General features: G+C 48.8%; 3 protein-coding genes across 3 annotated transcripts in view; 1 reads left to right on the top strand and 2 right to left on the bottom strand.

Annotated features, from left to right (window-relative positions):
* PCYB_083610 (fusion protein) overlaps window positions 1-4,723 on the bottom strand; it is a gene marked incomplete at its 3' end in the record, with an annotated part of 5,049 nt that extends 326 nt beyond the window's left edge. The window contains exons 1-15 of the mRNA XM_004222099.1: window positions 4,506-4,723; window positions 4,161-4,222; window positions 3,894-3,954; window positions 3,529-3,705; window positions 3,380-3,445; window positions 3,107-3,190; window positions 2,835-2,902; window positions 2,290-2,530; window positions 2,039-2,120; window positions 1,820-1,859; window positions 1,518-1,638; window positions 854-995; window positions 508-607; window positions 205-260; window positions 59-93 (exon numbers count right to left, since the gene is read on the bottom strand). Of these exons, the coding sequence (XP_004222147.1) occupies window positions 59-93; window positions 205-260; window positions 508-607; window positions 854-995; window positions 1,518-1,638; window positions 1,820-1,859; window positions 2,039-2,120; window positions 2,290-2,530; window positions 2,835-2,902; window positions 3,107-3,190; window positions 3,380-3,445; window positions 3,529-3,705; window positions 3,894-3,954; window positions 4,161-4,222; window positions 4,506-4,716 (1,546 nt within the window). The remainder of the gene's footprint in view (window positions 1-58; window positions 94-204; window positions 261-507; window positions 608-853; window positions 996-1,517; window positions 1,639-1,819; window positions 1,860-2,038; window positions 2,121-2,289; window positions 2,531-2,834; window positions 2,903-3,106; window positions 3,191-3,379; window positions 3,446-3,528; window positions 3,706-3,893; window positions 3,955-4,160; window positions 4,223-4,505) is intronic.
* Window positions 4,724-5,441: 718 nt separating this feature from the next.
* Window positions 5,442-8,127, top strand: PCYB_083600 (hypothetical protein; the record flags this gene model as incomplete). The annotated part of the gene is made up of 5 exons (XM_004222098.1): window positions 5,442-5,786; window positions 5,896-6,096; window positions 6,228-6,332; window positions 6,452-6,527; window positions 6,868-8,127. Coding segments are annotated over 5 exons (1,987 nt in total), but the record flags the coding sequence as incomplete, so codon positions are not given.
* A 722-nt stretch (window positions 8,128-8,849) lies between these two features.
* PCYB_083590 (hypothetical protein) lies at window positions 8,850-11,612 on the bottom strand (the record flags this gene model as incomplete). Its single annotated transcript, XM_004222097.1, has 3 exons — window positions 8,850-8,981; window positions 9,123-11,250; window positions 11,305-11,612. Coding segments are annotated over 3 exons (2,568 nt in total), but the record flags the coding sequence as incomplete, so codon positions are not given.
* Between the last annotated feature and the right edge of the window lie 2,069 nt (window positions 11,613-13,681).

Here is a 13,681-nt window from a genome sequence, read left to right as displayed (position 1 = left end):
GCTGATATGGACACAGTGCGCAAAAGCAGGGGTGATCTCTCCGTGTGTCTGGATTTACCCTTCATAAAGTCGAATCTATCTTGGTAGTTATTCCTTTAAAAAAAAAAAAAGACAAAAATGTATTGGTGTGCACTCATTAACTTTTCACACGTAACCGTACGCCTTTTCGATGGGCTGCACATGCAGAGTGTAATTGTCGCATACCAAAATATTTTCTCGTGGGCTTGAGCTTGAATGATTAGGAATCCCAGGCGCAATCCCTGAGAGTTTATGAGATGTGGCATGATGACGCAAGAGGTACATACGAAAGAGGCATGACTTGCTTTACACACGTGTGCAGCAACGGGAGGGGGTGGAAAGAACTTCAGCGTGAACGAACTTTCAACGAAAGCTCTCCCTCTACGGAAGCTCTCCCTCTACGAAAACTCCCCCTCTAGGAAAACTCCCCCTCTGCGAAAACTCCCCCTCTACGCTTCTACCCTGCGGGGTGAAACCCTTCCATCTCACTTGAATCTCCTCCGGTTTGCAAAAATCCATGGGGAACGTATCGAACTGTATCCTATCCATGGGGGTGATAACTATCGGGTGTCCCCTAGTGTGGATGAACCTGTGCAGAGGCGAATAAAGGGAAGGAGCAGGGGGATATACATAGAGAGAGAGAGGAATGGGAGTTAGCTTGAAGGATCACTACACAGGTGTGGTCAGTACTTAGAAAACGCATCGCTCCTTTGAGGACGCATCTCTCCTTAGAAAACGCATCTCTCCTTAGAAAACGCACCGCTCCTTAGAAGACGCACCGCTCCTCAGAAGACGCACCGCTGCCCAACTTCCCCACTCTTGTGGTGAGTCTTACCAGGCCAGGCCAAGGTACAGCTTCCTCCACGTGAAATTGACATACTTTTGATCAAACTCTTCTGGCTTAAAATCAAAGAGGAGATAATCCAAAATTTTTCTTCTAATGAAATGGAACTTGCAATCGATGTCTCCCATCCTCACTTGGTTAATGTACATGCCTTCGGGGGGAAGGGAGGTGGGCGCGTAGGGTCAGTGTTGGTGTGGCTATGATCGGTGATGACTGGTCTCTCTTAGGGATGATCAGCATTTATTCTTTTTTTTCACTCCTTTCTCTTTTTTTTTCACTCCTTTCTCTTTTTTTTTCACTCCTTTCTCTTTTTTTTTCACCCCTTTCTCCTTTTTTACACTCCTTTCTCCTTTTTTTGCCAACTGAACTAGCCGATCTCTGCTTCTACTCGGACTTACCCAAAGGCATGCCGTGCCACTCGCTCGGCCACGTGTCTTCACCTGTGGAAGTGCAGGAAGAAACGGGGCGGTGGAAACACCTGCATCAAGGCACATCTGCAGCTAGGCACACATGTAACGGGAAGGGCGAAACGGGAAAGGCGATACGGGGAAAGCGAAACGGGGAAAGCGAAGCGGGAAAGGCGAAACGGGAAAGGCGAAACTGGAAAAGCGAAACGGAAAATGTGCAACAGCAAACGCGCCATGGCGGCACCCACTCGGAACGACGAACGACGGATCCACAAAATTAAAATCGACGAGGTCCAACTTCTTCTGTCCTTGGTCTTGCTCAGTCTTGAACCTCTCGTACCTCTCCCGGTTCAAGTCTAAGTATAGATCCTGGGGAGGGAAGAAGGGGAAGGAAGGGGAAGGAAGGGGAAGGAAGGCGATGGACGAGGAAAGAAGGCGATGGAGGGGGAAGGAAGGGGGAGTCCACTAGGAACCCATTTCCTTTTGGGGGGGAGGGCCACTTTCATTCGACCAACTCGGATGCGCACATGATGCTTTTCTGTGGTCTTACGTTGAAATAGACAAGGGCTTCTACGAAGTCGGCGAAGGACCTGCGATTGGGTGGAAGGGCATACGATTGGGAGGAAGGGCATACGATTGGGAGGAAGGGCATACGATTGGGAGGAAGGGCATGCGCGTGAAGGGAAAAAAAAAGAGAAACGGAATGCAGCGAAATGCAGCGAAATGTAGCAAACCGCAGCAAACCGCAGCAAAACCAACGGGGACGCACCATTTGTCGAAATCGTACGCGTGGGCTCCTTCCGTCTCCTTCCGCGTGTACAGTATGAATTTTTTTTCTTTCGGGTTGAGCTCTGAAAAAAGGGAGGTGATAGGGGGGAGGGCGGCACGATATGCGTTAGGGGGGAAGGCAGCACGATGTGCATTAGGGGGGAAGGCAGCGCGATGTGCATTAGGTGGGGGCGTAGTCAAGTGGGTAGATCTCCAACCGATCGCTTGACTTGATGGACTAATCAAAAGTACCGTTCGAAAGGGAAGGTCTCCCGTTTACAAAAAAATCATACTCAGCCCCGTGGGTTCTCTTATACTTCATCACAAACGAGATGTAATCGTCCACGTCCTTGTCATTAAGGTTATTGTAAATATTGTCATAGTAGTAGTTATAGTTAGAACTGAATGTCTGATCCTGCTTCAGATTTTCTAGAACCTGTTGGAGTATTCCCTTTTTTCTTGTGGCTTTGTTTGAGTAAGTAGGAAGGACGTTCTGTTGAGGGGGGAGTTTGTGGCAGGTGGGGAAGGGGTTCAGCGAGTATGCACAGATGTGGAGGTGAAAGCTCTGTCTATTTTCACACATGTGGAGGTGAAAGCTCGGTCTATTTTCACACATGTGGAGGTGAAAGCTCGGTCTATTTTCACACATGTGGAGGTGAAAGCTCTGTCGATTCGCACAGATGCACTTGTTAATGCTTGTTGGAAGGTTAGGGTGGACTTCCCTTCGGGGTACACGCACGCTCCTACACTCCCACTGTTTCACGCTTCCACTCCTCCCTTTTTTTCTTGCGACTAACCTGTTCAGAAATTTTGGGAATGAACTTGTACGACGCGAGGAAGTCCTTCACGTCTTCGCCCCCTTTGTCTGGAGAGTAGAAAGAGGGGTGAATTCAGAGCGGTGAAGTGAAGCGGTGAAGTGAGAGCAGTGAAGTGAACGCGGTGAAATGAACGCGGTGAAGTGAAGCGGTGAAGCAAAAACGATGACGCGGCAGATGCACGTCTACTGGTGAGATGCTTTCCTCATCTCTTCTCAAAACCACACGTCGCTGTCGATTGTCCGAGGGCATACCCTTTGCCTTTCTAACGTACAGAGAGAAGAGCTCCTTCCTGACTTCCTGCCGCTCGTCAAAATCGTAGTGAACGTTTTCCTCCGCTGCAGGGAGTGGTTAAAAAAAAAAAAGGGGGAGATGTAGTGAAGGAGGACATAACGGGAGGTAACTTCACCTACAGAGAGGGATAGAACTGATGGAGCTTCCACTTCTCCTCACGATTTACTCCCTTGGAGTGCAGGAGGTTTCTTCTCCCCGAGAGAGGCGCAAAGCTTTTTCTGTGTAAAACGTACTCGACAAATTCGACATGGTTGTTATTTCTGCATCGTCCTTTTCGAAGTCCTGCATTTCGGCTGGGCCTGCAGAAGGGAAGCAGGCGTGAATGGTGAGATATGTGTTGGTAAGTGAGTCCACCTCGCCGCATCCACGTGATCACATCCACGTGATCGCATCCACGTGATCGCATCCACGTGATCATATCCACACTGCTGCTCACTAAATATGCTAGCCACAGGAAAGTTCATCTTTTTGAGAACAAAATAAATATATTTCTTCTTCTTTTGGCTCTTCTCATTTTTAATGTCCTGCAGTTTTTTCCACAGCTTGAAGCTTTTTAAGTCTAATGGGGGGGGGAGGCAGGACGTGGGAACAGATGAGCGCAAACAGGTCGACACAGATGTGCACAAAGGGGTTGGAACAGACGAGCACAAACAGGTCGACACAGAGGAGCACAAACAGGGGGGGTAACTGTGCACATGGAGGCGAACGCTTCTATCCTGTTAGACTCTCCCTTTTATGTGAATTCACCTTCATTCTCCTGAGACTTCAGGACGTAGTTCTCCGGGACGACCAAGCTGTTGTGTTGTTTCTTTGGAGATAAAAAGGGGGTGCGAACGTGTGGTTGGTGGAGATGCGTATCGGTGGAGCTACGTATCGGTGGAGCTGCGCATCGGTGGAGCTACATATCAGTGGAGCTACGTATCGGTGGAGCTGCGTATCAGTGGAGGACCGCGCCCATGCGACATGCCCAGTCCATACGCACAACATAGTCGAGTGAAAAGGCTTCCCCCCTACTTGGAACTCCATCAGAGCTAACACGATCAAGTTAATCGTCGAAATGTCTTTCTGGGTGACGACTATGGGGATGGTAGGGGAAGATACACTTAATTAGACGAAAAAAAGAAAAAAAAAGGGAATGGAAGGGAATGGAGGGGAAGGAGCGTGCCTTCTCGCGGGGGGGCATAATGACGCTCTCCCAGTATGCATCTCCAGCAGGAACTGAACACACATCATCGAAACAACATCGTCGACACAATATTCACAAAAAAAATGACTGCAATGGCAATAATAATGGTTGGACGTCCCCCTCGATGTCGCTCCATTTTTCTCTCCTTCTTTAGCCGTTCACTCATATGTTACCATCTTCAAAAATTATTGTTTTTTTCTTCCTGGCCCACACTCTTTTTTTCCACCTGGCCCGCATTCTTTTTTTCCTCCTGGCTACAGCATACTTGGCGTTACTGCTGTTGTGTGTAATGTAGGAAGGAACGGGTATGCACACTTTGGCATGTCCTGTGGGGATGTTACTCAGGGTGATACACAACAACGAGAGAGGGAAGATGCTTCGCATTATTTGGCTGAGAAGCGGGGGGGTAGGGGAAGCGACACACCACTAGGGGGTGACCACTAAGGGATGCTCGCCAAACGGGTGGCTCTTAACCCCAACCATGAGACGAAAGAGAATCTGGGCGAATGTGTCAGGGGAGCAAATGGAAAGAGATACGCTTGTGGAAGTACACGAGCCAAGTGCACAGGGACGGAGAAGAAGCACAAATAAAAAGGGAGGCACTTGGATCATTTTTTTTGACCCATAAAAGTTTCTCACATTGTTGCTCTGCACTCGCTTCAGCCACTTTTTAATGACCAAAGGGGCCTACGCACTCGTTTGGATTGCAACGATGGTGAAATGGTAGGTGCCGATCTGGAAATGGGCATTTATTTTATTTTTATTATTTTTTTATTTATTATTTTTTTATTATTTTATTTTTTTTTTTTATTCCCCCCAGCTGGTCACCTCCCCTTCATTCTGCAAGCAAACCGGTTCGTCACTGCTCCGCGTGTTCTTGTCACGGTGAGGGGTGTGTATCAAGCGCGTCGACGATTCGTGGGATCGTAGTTCTGTCCCGGCTGCTTTGTCCTGGCTGCTTTACCCCGGCTGCTGTGCCCCGGCTGCTATGCCCCGGCTGCTTTACCCCGGCTGCTTTACCCCGGCTGCTTTGTCCTGGTTGCTTTTCCTGGCCCCCCTTTTCACCCGCTGCCATCACGCCGACATGCCTTACCATGTTGTGACTTATGATGCATTTAGCCAAGCTGCTCATTTTTTTGTGGAGCTTCTTCACCCATGGCAGAATCGGCTGTGTGTGTCGTCTCATGCGAGACTGTCCTTTGTTTTTGAGTCCGTCGGGGGGTAGCACGTCTTCGCTTTGCAGGAACAGAGAGAAGAGGTGGCCATCATCAAGGGGTAGCCACTGGATCGGTGGTCAATCGAGAGGTGGCCCTTCCAAGGGGAGACTAAACCGAGTGACAACTCCGACGTTGGGCGGTGTCCCCGTGAAAAGAAGCCCAAACGAGCTTTACCTCTTAAGAGGGCTCAAAAACGCCTTGGGTTTTTTTAACTGGTTTGGGAGCGGCGAGAATGAGGTGAGGGCCACGAGGGAAAGAAAGTCACGTATGCACCAACCGGAGGAAACTTCTGAACCCTAAACCCTAACCCTAAACTCACGCATACTTCCCCCCCCTCTTTTTGAAGAAATTCTGCGAGGACGTCATCGCTCACCTGGGTGACATAACTAAAATGAAGCAGCTCACACGGAGTCATACGAACAGGAACGTGATGGAAGGAGAAACCATGAAAAAGATTTTTCGCCACGTCCTAACCTCCCCCATTAGTTACAAAATCTTAAATTGCGTGTCCTACCTGATTAGGCGTTACAGAGTGGATCGATCGAAGGTACGATTTGCAGCGGCATCCAGTTTGGCTTTGTATGCCGTGCCGGCAGCATTAAAACGTGATCTGCTTCACCTGCCCGATCTGCTCCACCTGCTTCACCCACCTCTTATTTTGCTTCCCTACCCCCCCAGCTGTGCACCCTACTGAACGAATTAAGCGACGAAGTGAAGGAAATGAGGGATGCAGAAAATTTTCTGGCCTTGCACATTTTCTTCTTGGAGGACGAAAGCGTTGCGGTAACCGTTTAAGAGGAGAGTTGCGGAGCACACATAGCTCACGGCCAGATGCACGTGTGACTACACATAATTGAAGACGCGTCTGTCTTCCCTTTCTCCCCCCCTCCCCCATTTTGCAGCTCTTCTCCATGATGCGCATAATAGATTTTTTCAGGAGTAAACGGAGTTTAATGGAAGCCCAGGACATCATACGGAGTAAGTGAGAGGGAGTTGGCGCGACTGTACAGGGGCGACTGCATCAGAGAGGCTACATCAGAGAGGCTTCATCAGACTGACTACATCAGACTGCCTGTGAGTGTGTGGTTGTCTATGCCCCTCCCTATGTGTGCGTTTCGTCCCTTTATCCACGTTACAACGTTGCACGTGTGTATGTACGTGGCCCGGTCGCAGGAGGGAGTTCCCCTCGCGATGTGTAGGCGGCGAAGTGGAGAGGAAAAGGATGCCAAGCTGCTCAACCACCCCCCTACACAGCTGCGCAGATATGAGCAGGTAAACACAACCATATCACGCGAACCCACTTCTTCCCCACGAACAGAAAAAATCTACGAGCAGTGCGTGAATGACCTCATCAGAAAAAAAGTCACCAAGTATAAACTCTTTTGTGAACGGAAGGGAATCCCATTCCTCCTGGGGGATGCCTTAGATAGGATCCGCCTAAATGAGAAGGAGGAAGACGTTTACTTCAGTTACAATCAGGAGGAGCTGTTAAGGACGTTTATTAAAAAGGTTTCCTTCCAGAAGGGGAAGGGACTAGGTGATGCAGAACTGGAAGAAAACTTCGGGGAGGGAGGTGGCCATGTGGGCGACGTGAACAGCTTAGGAAGCATGGGCTACCCCAGCAGTCATCCCACCGCTGAGTACGCTGCGGGTCACACCGCTGATCGTACAGCTGACCACACTGCTAACCTCACCGCGGACGTGGAGGAAAACGAAAACCTGATGGAGCTAAAAAAGACTTACGAAGAGATTCAGTCCTTTAACGACTCCATAATAAAGCACATCGAGTCGAACCAGCGCCTTTTCTACTTTGACGAAAACGAATCCCAGTTTAGGAAGCACAGAGGGAAGGTCAACGGGGAGAAGCGGCAAGGTGGGCAAGACGGAGAGGAGGCCAAGGAAGAAGCGGACGAGGAGGAGGAAGAAGAAGAAGACTTCGAATCCATCCAGAAAAAAATAGACAGTTACATACATGAGTACACAAAGAGCAATAACATGTCACTGGAGCAGTTTACTAATGAGTTTGTACATCAGGCCGACTTGAATTTCAAAAAATTCCTTAAAGGATTGCGATTGGGGGAAGTCGATGCGAACGTGGATGGGGGTAGCGCAGGTGGAGTAACTGCTCACAATGCAATCGAGAATGGAGGAAGCGCCGCAATGGTAGGGGTGCCCCGTCAGAAGAAGGAACAACTAACTACATTCAAGCTGAAGAAGCTGAACGAAGGAGACACAAACGACTCCGGGTTCCATCTAACAAACGATATACTCTACGAACGACTCAGGATGAAAATTTTATTCCTACTCCAAAAAATGGAATATCTCAAGTTTAAGTACCAGTATGAAATTATTAATGAGAGATATCCCATCGAGAAAAATGAGAAGACCGTTTTGGACGTCCTGAAGTATGGCTATAAGATCGTTGTTTCTCCTGACGTGGATAATTCTATTTTTCAGCAGAACCGGCATGTGCACGGGGGGCTGTCCTCGAGTGTGCCTGGCAACGGTGTGAAGGGCGACCTGCAGGAGGGGGCAGTGGGAGACTCGCACGAGGAGGACGCGGCCCTCCGGAGTAGAAGTAAGGCACAGCGGGGAGGCAGCAAAGTGGGGAAGCGGCAAAGTGGGGAAGCGGCAAAGTGGGGAAGCGGCAAAGCGGGGAAGCGGCCAAGTGGGGTTGAATTTGGGTTCGAACTGCTTCCCGAACCGCTTTCCGAACCGCTTCCCAACCCCGTCCGTGGACTTACCCTCCACACAGAGCGGCAGAGAATAACCATGTGACGATGCGCGCACTTTGTCCAGTGCCACATTCAAATTCCCATCGAACTTTTTTTTTTTTTTTTTTTTTTCCTTCATCCCCCCAATTTGCAGAGCATGTTTACGACTTCAAGTGCCGCGAATGCGACTATCACATTTTCAGCACCGGTAGGATGGAACGTAAAGTGCAGGGGGGGAGGTCTTCATCTGTTGTTTTTTTATATTTTTTTTTTTTTTTCTTGGTCAGGCGAAAATCAGTTTGCAGAAGAGATAACGACGTGTCCGCAGTGCCACGCGAAGAGTTGAGCGAGTCGTTTTAGGGATCGCTTGTTCTCACGTGCCGCACAGCGAGCGCGCATTGGTATACAGCTTCACGAAGTAGAGAGACAAGCCTGGATCGGAAAAAATGCCAAAGTAGCGCACGGAAGAAAAGGTGTTAGACTGGTACATAAGAAAAAAAGCAACATACGAGTAGACACAAAAAAAATAAAGGAAGGAGAAGCAAGCAAAGCAATTGTGGTAAGCGAGGTAAGCAACGTTCATGACCCAGTGAGATGAACTCCTCCTGGACAAAACGATAAAATTCAATTTGTGGAATACACAACACAAGGAGCAGTACTTACTGAAGTGATTCTTATTGTATATGTAGCTGAATATATTTAGGCACTTTTGTATTCGCTGTGTGTACAGAAGGAGGAGGAGGTGGATGTCGTTTGTGTAGTAGAACGGGGGGGATGCGGCGGATGCGGAGGGTGAAGATGCGGGGGATGCGGATGCGGACGCGGACCACTCACCCAAACGGCGCAAGTACCGACTCACCCCGTTTTTAAAGAACAAACTGTCATACTCGTTGAAGTAGTTATACTGGTAGAAGACGCAGGTGTTGTAAAGAGCCAAAATGCGATGGGCCTCATTTCTCGCATCAACTGCGTAAGCAAAGGAGAGGATGCCATTCAAGTTAGCAACCATGTTGGAGTAGATATCGTGGAATCGTCCCAAATCTATTTCCTTCTGTGCGTTTTCCCTCAAATGCTCATTTATCCGTTTCACATTTTTTTCGTGTACTCTTTTGTAATACTTATTCTTTATGGCTTCATCCAAATTGATCACGTAATAGTTAATAATTTTTTTCAACTTAAATAGCTTACGGTCCATGTAGACTTTCGCTCTTTTGGAGTGTCCCTTTAGTTTACTTTTCCACGTGGCTAGACTGTACTGCTCTTCGTTGGTGGGTTGAGCATCTGTGCTATGCCATATGGGAATTTTTTTTATCGATGTGTCCGTTGGGATATCCTGCCGCTTACCCGGTGGCCCATTCCTCCCTGCATTTCCGTAGGGGCGAAAGAAGATATGGAGGCCCCGTTTCTCCTCTCCACGTCGGAACCGCTTCAAGAAATGCACCTTCAAATTCTCAATCGCATCTGATGTGCTCAGGTAAAAAATTTTATTCCCCTTCTCAAATTTAACCTTCTCCTCCAACACTAATAAATTTTTTTTAATGCTCACAATTTTGATGCAACATTCTAAGAGAAGGCGTAGATACAGCACGAGGTACAGGTCATTCAATATTTTCATTTTTTCGTCCATTCCATTTTGATATTGTGGGCAGTTGTGTGGATGCCTTTCTTGTGTGTCTTCCTGTTGGTGTGGGTTTCCTCCATGGCTGTGAAAGGAGACAGCCGTTTGTGATGTAGCTTTTCCGTGGCTCACTATTTGATCAGCTTTTCCGTGGGCCACTCTTTGATCAGCTTTTCCGTGGGCCACTACGTGATGGTTTCTGTTGCGATGAGTATTTTTCTGCACCACGTCCTCTTTATCATTCCCTTTTTGGACCCCCTTGGGGGATGGCGAGTTAGACGGGGTGCGGGCGCTTCTTCCCGTCGGTGCTTCCCCGGCGCAGAGCTCCTTCTGCTTCTGTTCGCCGCTACTGCTGGTTGCCTTCCTCGCGGTGGGCCCTTCACCGCGGGGGAAACCACTCGGAGAACTGCTCTTTGGAGCGCTTGTCAAACCGCTTGTCGAAGTGCTGGTCGAACCGCTGGTCAAACCGCCCGTTGGAGCACTTTCCGAATGGCCCCTTTCACCCTCCCCTTCTGCTTCCCCGCAAAACAAGTGCCTGTCCGCATCGTCCCGCGCGAGGTATCCCTCCTCAGGCGCGCCACCCCCCGAGAAGAAGAAGGCACAAAAGTAATCGACAAAGCTTCTCCCCTTCCTGTTCCTTCTGTCCAAGTCCTCAAAAAAAGAGCTATTCATCAGGACATGTCGATAATTCTTATAACAAATAAATTTGAGGATATTTATCATGTAGAAATTTACAAAAATATTTGTGTCCGTATCAGTACAGATCCTATTCACATTATCGTATGCTTTGTTCAACAGATACAAAAGGTTTATGCTCACTTGGTCGTGCTGGGGGGAGGGACTGATACCACCTTCTGTCGTTTGGTTGAATGTTTGTTCATATTTGTGAATCGCGTATTTTTCGTATAGGTTTCCTTTTGCCTTTCCGGGGAGGTGCTTCTTCCGTGGGGGGGATGACCTCTCTTCCCCTTCTTCTCCGTCATTGCCGTTATCGCTATAGTAGGAGTTGCTCATCTCGTCTGTCCACGCTCCTCCCCCCCACGCCAAACGCATCACCCAGTTGGCAAGCCAGCGACCACGATCATTATCGCGTCCAATATCGCTACCATTATCGCGACCACCCCCCCGCTTCTCCCTGTGTAACGAGAACTCCTTCTCATGATACAACCTCGTATTTAAGTTAACAACGTGCTGAGATAGCTGCCTCAAAATATAAAGACTTAGCTGCGGTGAAATGACGGCATATCTTAGACTCTTGTCCAGGATGATCTCGTAAAAATACATTTTGTTAAAAATGCTTTTTTCGCTGTGCATGATAAAGTGGTAATTAGGAGCATGGGTACCTTCTTCTGTCCTGCTGCTGTTCCCCCTATGGTGGGGGTTGTGAAGGGGAGATAAACGGGGAGATGAGCGGGGAGATGACGCGGAAGACGGAGATGACGAGGCAGACGGAGCAGGGGCTTTCTGAGATGATCTGTCCCTAAGTCTGCCGTAAATTTTCCGTAGAATTTTATTTTCGTAAATATATCCGTCGTAGATGCTTAGGATGATTAGTGGTATGTGACAGAGTGCGCTGTTCATTTTTAGCTTCTTCACTATTTCTAGGTCGTCTATAATTTGGTTGTTGTCGCTTTGACTTTTGCTTGCCCTGCGGTGGTGGAGCCAGTAGGCAGGCACCAGTGCCCCGAGGGCGCAGTAGAGCAGCTTCGTCCCTTTTTTCTTTGCTTCCATTTGTCTGTCCTCGTCCCATTCGCGCTTCTCACGCGGAGCCGCGACACCGTTAAGCGGTTACACTGCTGAGTCGCTACACCGTTAAGCGGTTACACTGCTGAGTCGCTACACCGTTAAGCCGTTAGACTGCTCAGTCGCTACACCGTTAAGCCGTTAGACTGCTCAGTCGCTACACTGCTGAGTCGCTGCACTGCTGAGTCACACCATACTGCTTCGCTCCCCCCTTAAGTGCAGTCTTTTTGGCGCCTTCGCTGCGTGTGCCCCATGCGGGTACGAACACATTTTTGCGGCGCTACCCCACTGGGATTTTCCACCGAGATTGGGTAAGATCCTCCTCGCGAACTGTGAAGCGGGTGCGAAGTTACGTGCATCCTTTAAAGCAGCACGATGGTGTGTGCACGCGCGCGCATGCAGTCCCACCAGCGAGGCTATGCCCAGGAAAAAACACAAATATACACCCTTTACGCATATCCACCCACAAAAAGGGGCCAAAACCATGTCACTTTTTTTTTTTTCAAATAACAGCTGTATTGTCATTCCCCACAACAGTCCTAACAGTCCTACACCTGGATTGGTCACTCTGTAGAAAGTTCGATTTCGGATAGAGAAGTCCCTCCGTCGTCCTTTGCTGCGAAGCGGTGTTTCCCCGCATGGCTACACGTGCATGTACGCATTGGAATGTATTTTGCTGCGCCCTGCGGACATTTTTTTTTTTTTTTTTAATTCCGCACGTGGTCGCTTCGTTTTTCTTCAGGGAGGACCTCACCATGTGGCCAAAAAAAGTAAGCAACGACAAGTGCCCACTCTCTTAGCACACGTTTGGTCCTTTTTCCCATCTCCTATGTGACACTTAAAAAATGGAGAAACACCCACCCACCCCCTGTGCGCATTCGACCATCCACGATATTTTTCCCTTCAACATAGAATAAATTTAAATGTTTTTTTTTTTTTTTTTTTTTTTTTTTTGTTGTTTTTGTTTGCACTGTGTCAGTGATGTGCTGTGTTGCAGGTTTAAGAGGGGACACAAGACGGAAAGGGGAATCTACCACTTCCACCTCTACCCCGAAGGGTCGCACACACACTTCTGCACATGCCACCCCTTCATTGATCAAGCTGGGGAAATAACGATAAAAAAAAAAAAAACTTGACCCAAATGGGGAGCAGCTGGGGTGGGCACGTTGAGCGGGAGGAGTCACCGTGAGGAGTCACCGTGAGAGGGGGGAGGACTCCTTTGGCACAGGGATATACCGCCAAGTAACCACCGTAACAAGGCATAAAACGTTGAAGGAGGAAACGGCGAAAGGGCCAACTGACATGTTAACATGTGCAGCCCTTTGTAACGGCCAATCGAGGGAGGAAAATATGTATGTCCAATCTGCAGAATATGGGTAGGTAATTATCTGCGTGTGTGTGGTCGTGTCGTTTTTTCATGCGCATGTGCTTCCCCCCCAGCCGTTGGATTAACCTCCAATTGGAACAGAAAATAAGAGCTGAGGAGGAGAGGGTGTGTGTATGTGTGTGTTTGTTTGTGGGTGTGTTGGTTTGCTTGTGGGTGTGCTTGTTTATGGGTGTGCTTGTTTGTGGGTGTGTGGGGGTTATGTATACCCTAGGTGGTCCAGCAAACACACATGTACTTCCTCTTGGGGCTAATTTTTTTTTCTTCTTCCAGCTAATGTTCCCGCGTGGGTGGGTTTTACACGTGCGTCAGCTGTTATGTGGCGAAGCTGCCATCGCTACCGCCGACGACGCGTGGTTACTTGGCTGGTCGATTGCTTCGTCGCTTCTTTCATCGGTTGCTTCGTCGGTTGTTTCATCGGTTGTTTCATCGGTTGTTTCATCGGTTCTTCGTCGGTTGTTTTGTCGGTTGCTTCGACGCTTGTTTCATCGGTTGCTTTGTTTCCTAAATTTTTTTTACGCGCTTCGCCCAAGTTTATCACGTGGAGGGCGGCTAACGCTACTACGGACTTGTGCGCCTACGCATGTGTACGTATCCGTTGGGGAAAGCATACAGGCACGCATACTTGCGGGCACGAGGGGGTTCATGCTCGAGCTGGGGAGAAAGCCTCGGT

The sequence above is a fragment of the Plasmodium cynomolgi genome, chromosome 8 (genome assembly GCF_000321355.1).
Source record: "Plasmodium cynomolgi strain B DNA, chromosome 8, whole genome shotgun sequence".
In the NCBI taxonomy this organism is placed as follows: Eukaryota; Apicomplexa; class Aconoidasida; order Haemosporida; family Plasmodiidae; genus Plasmodium; species Plasmodium cynomolgi.
This window is presented reverse-complemented; position numbering and strand designations above follow the sequence as displayed.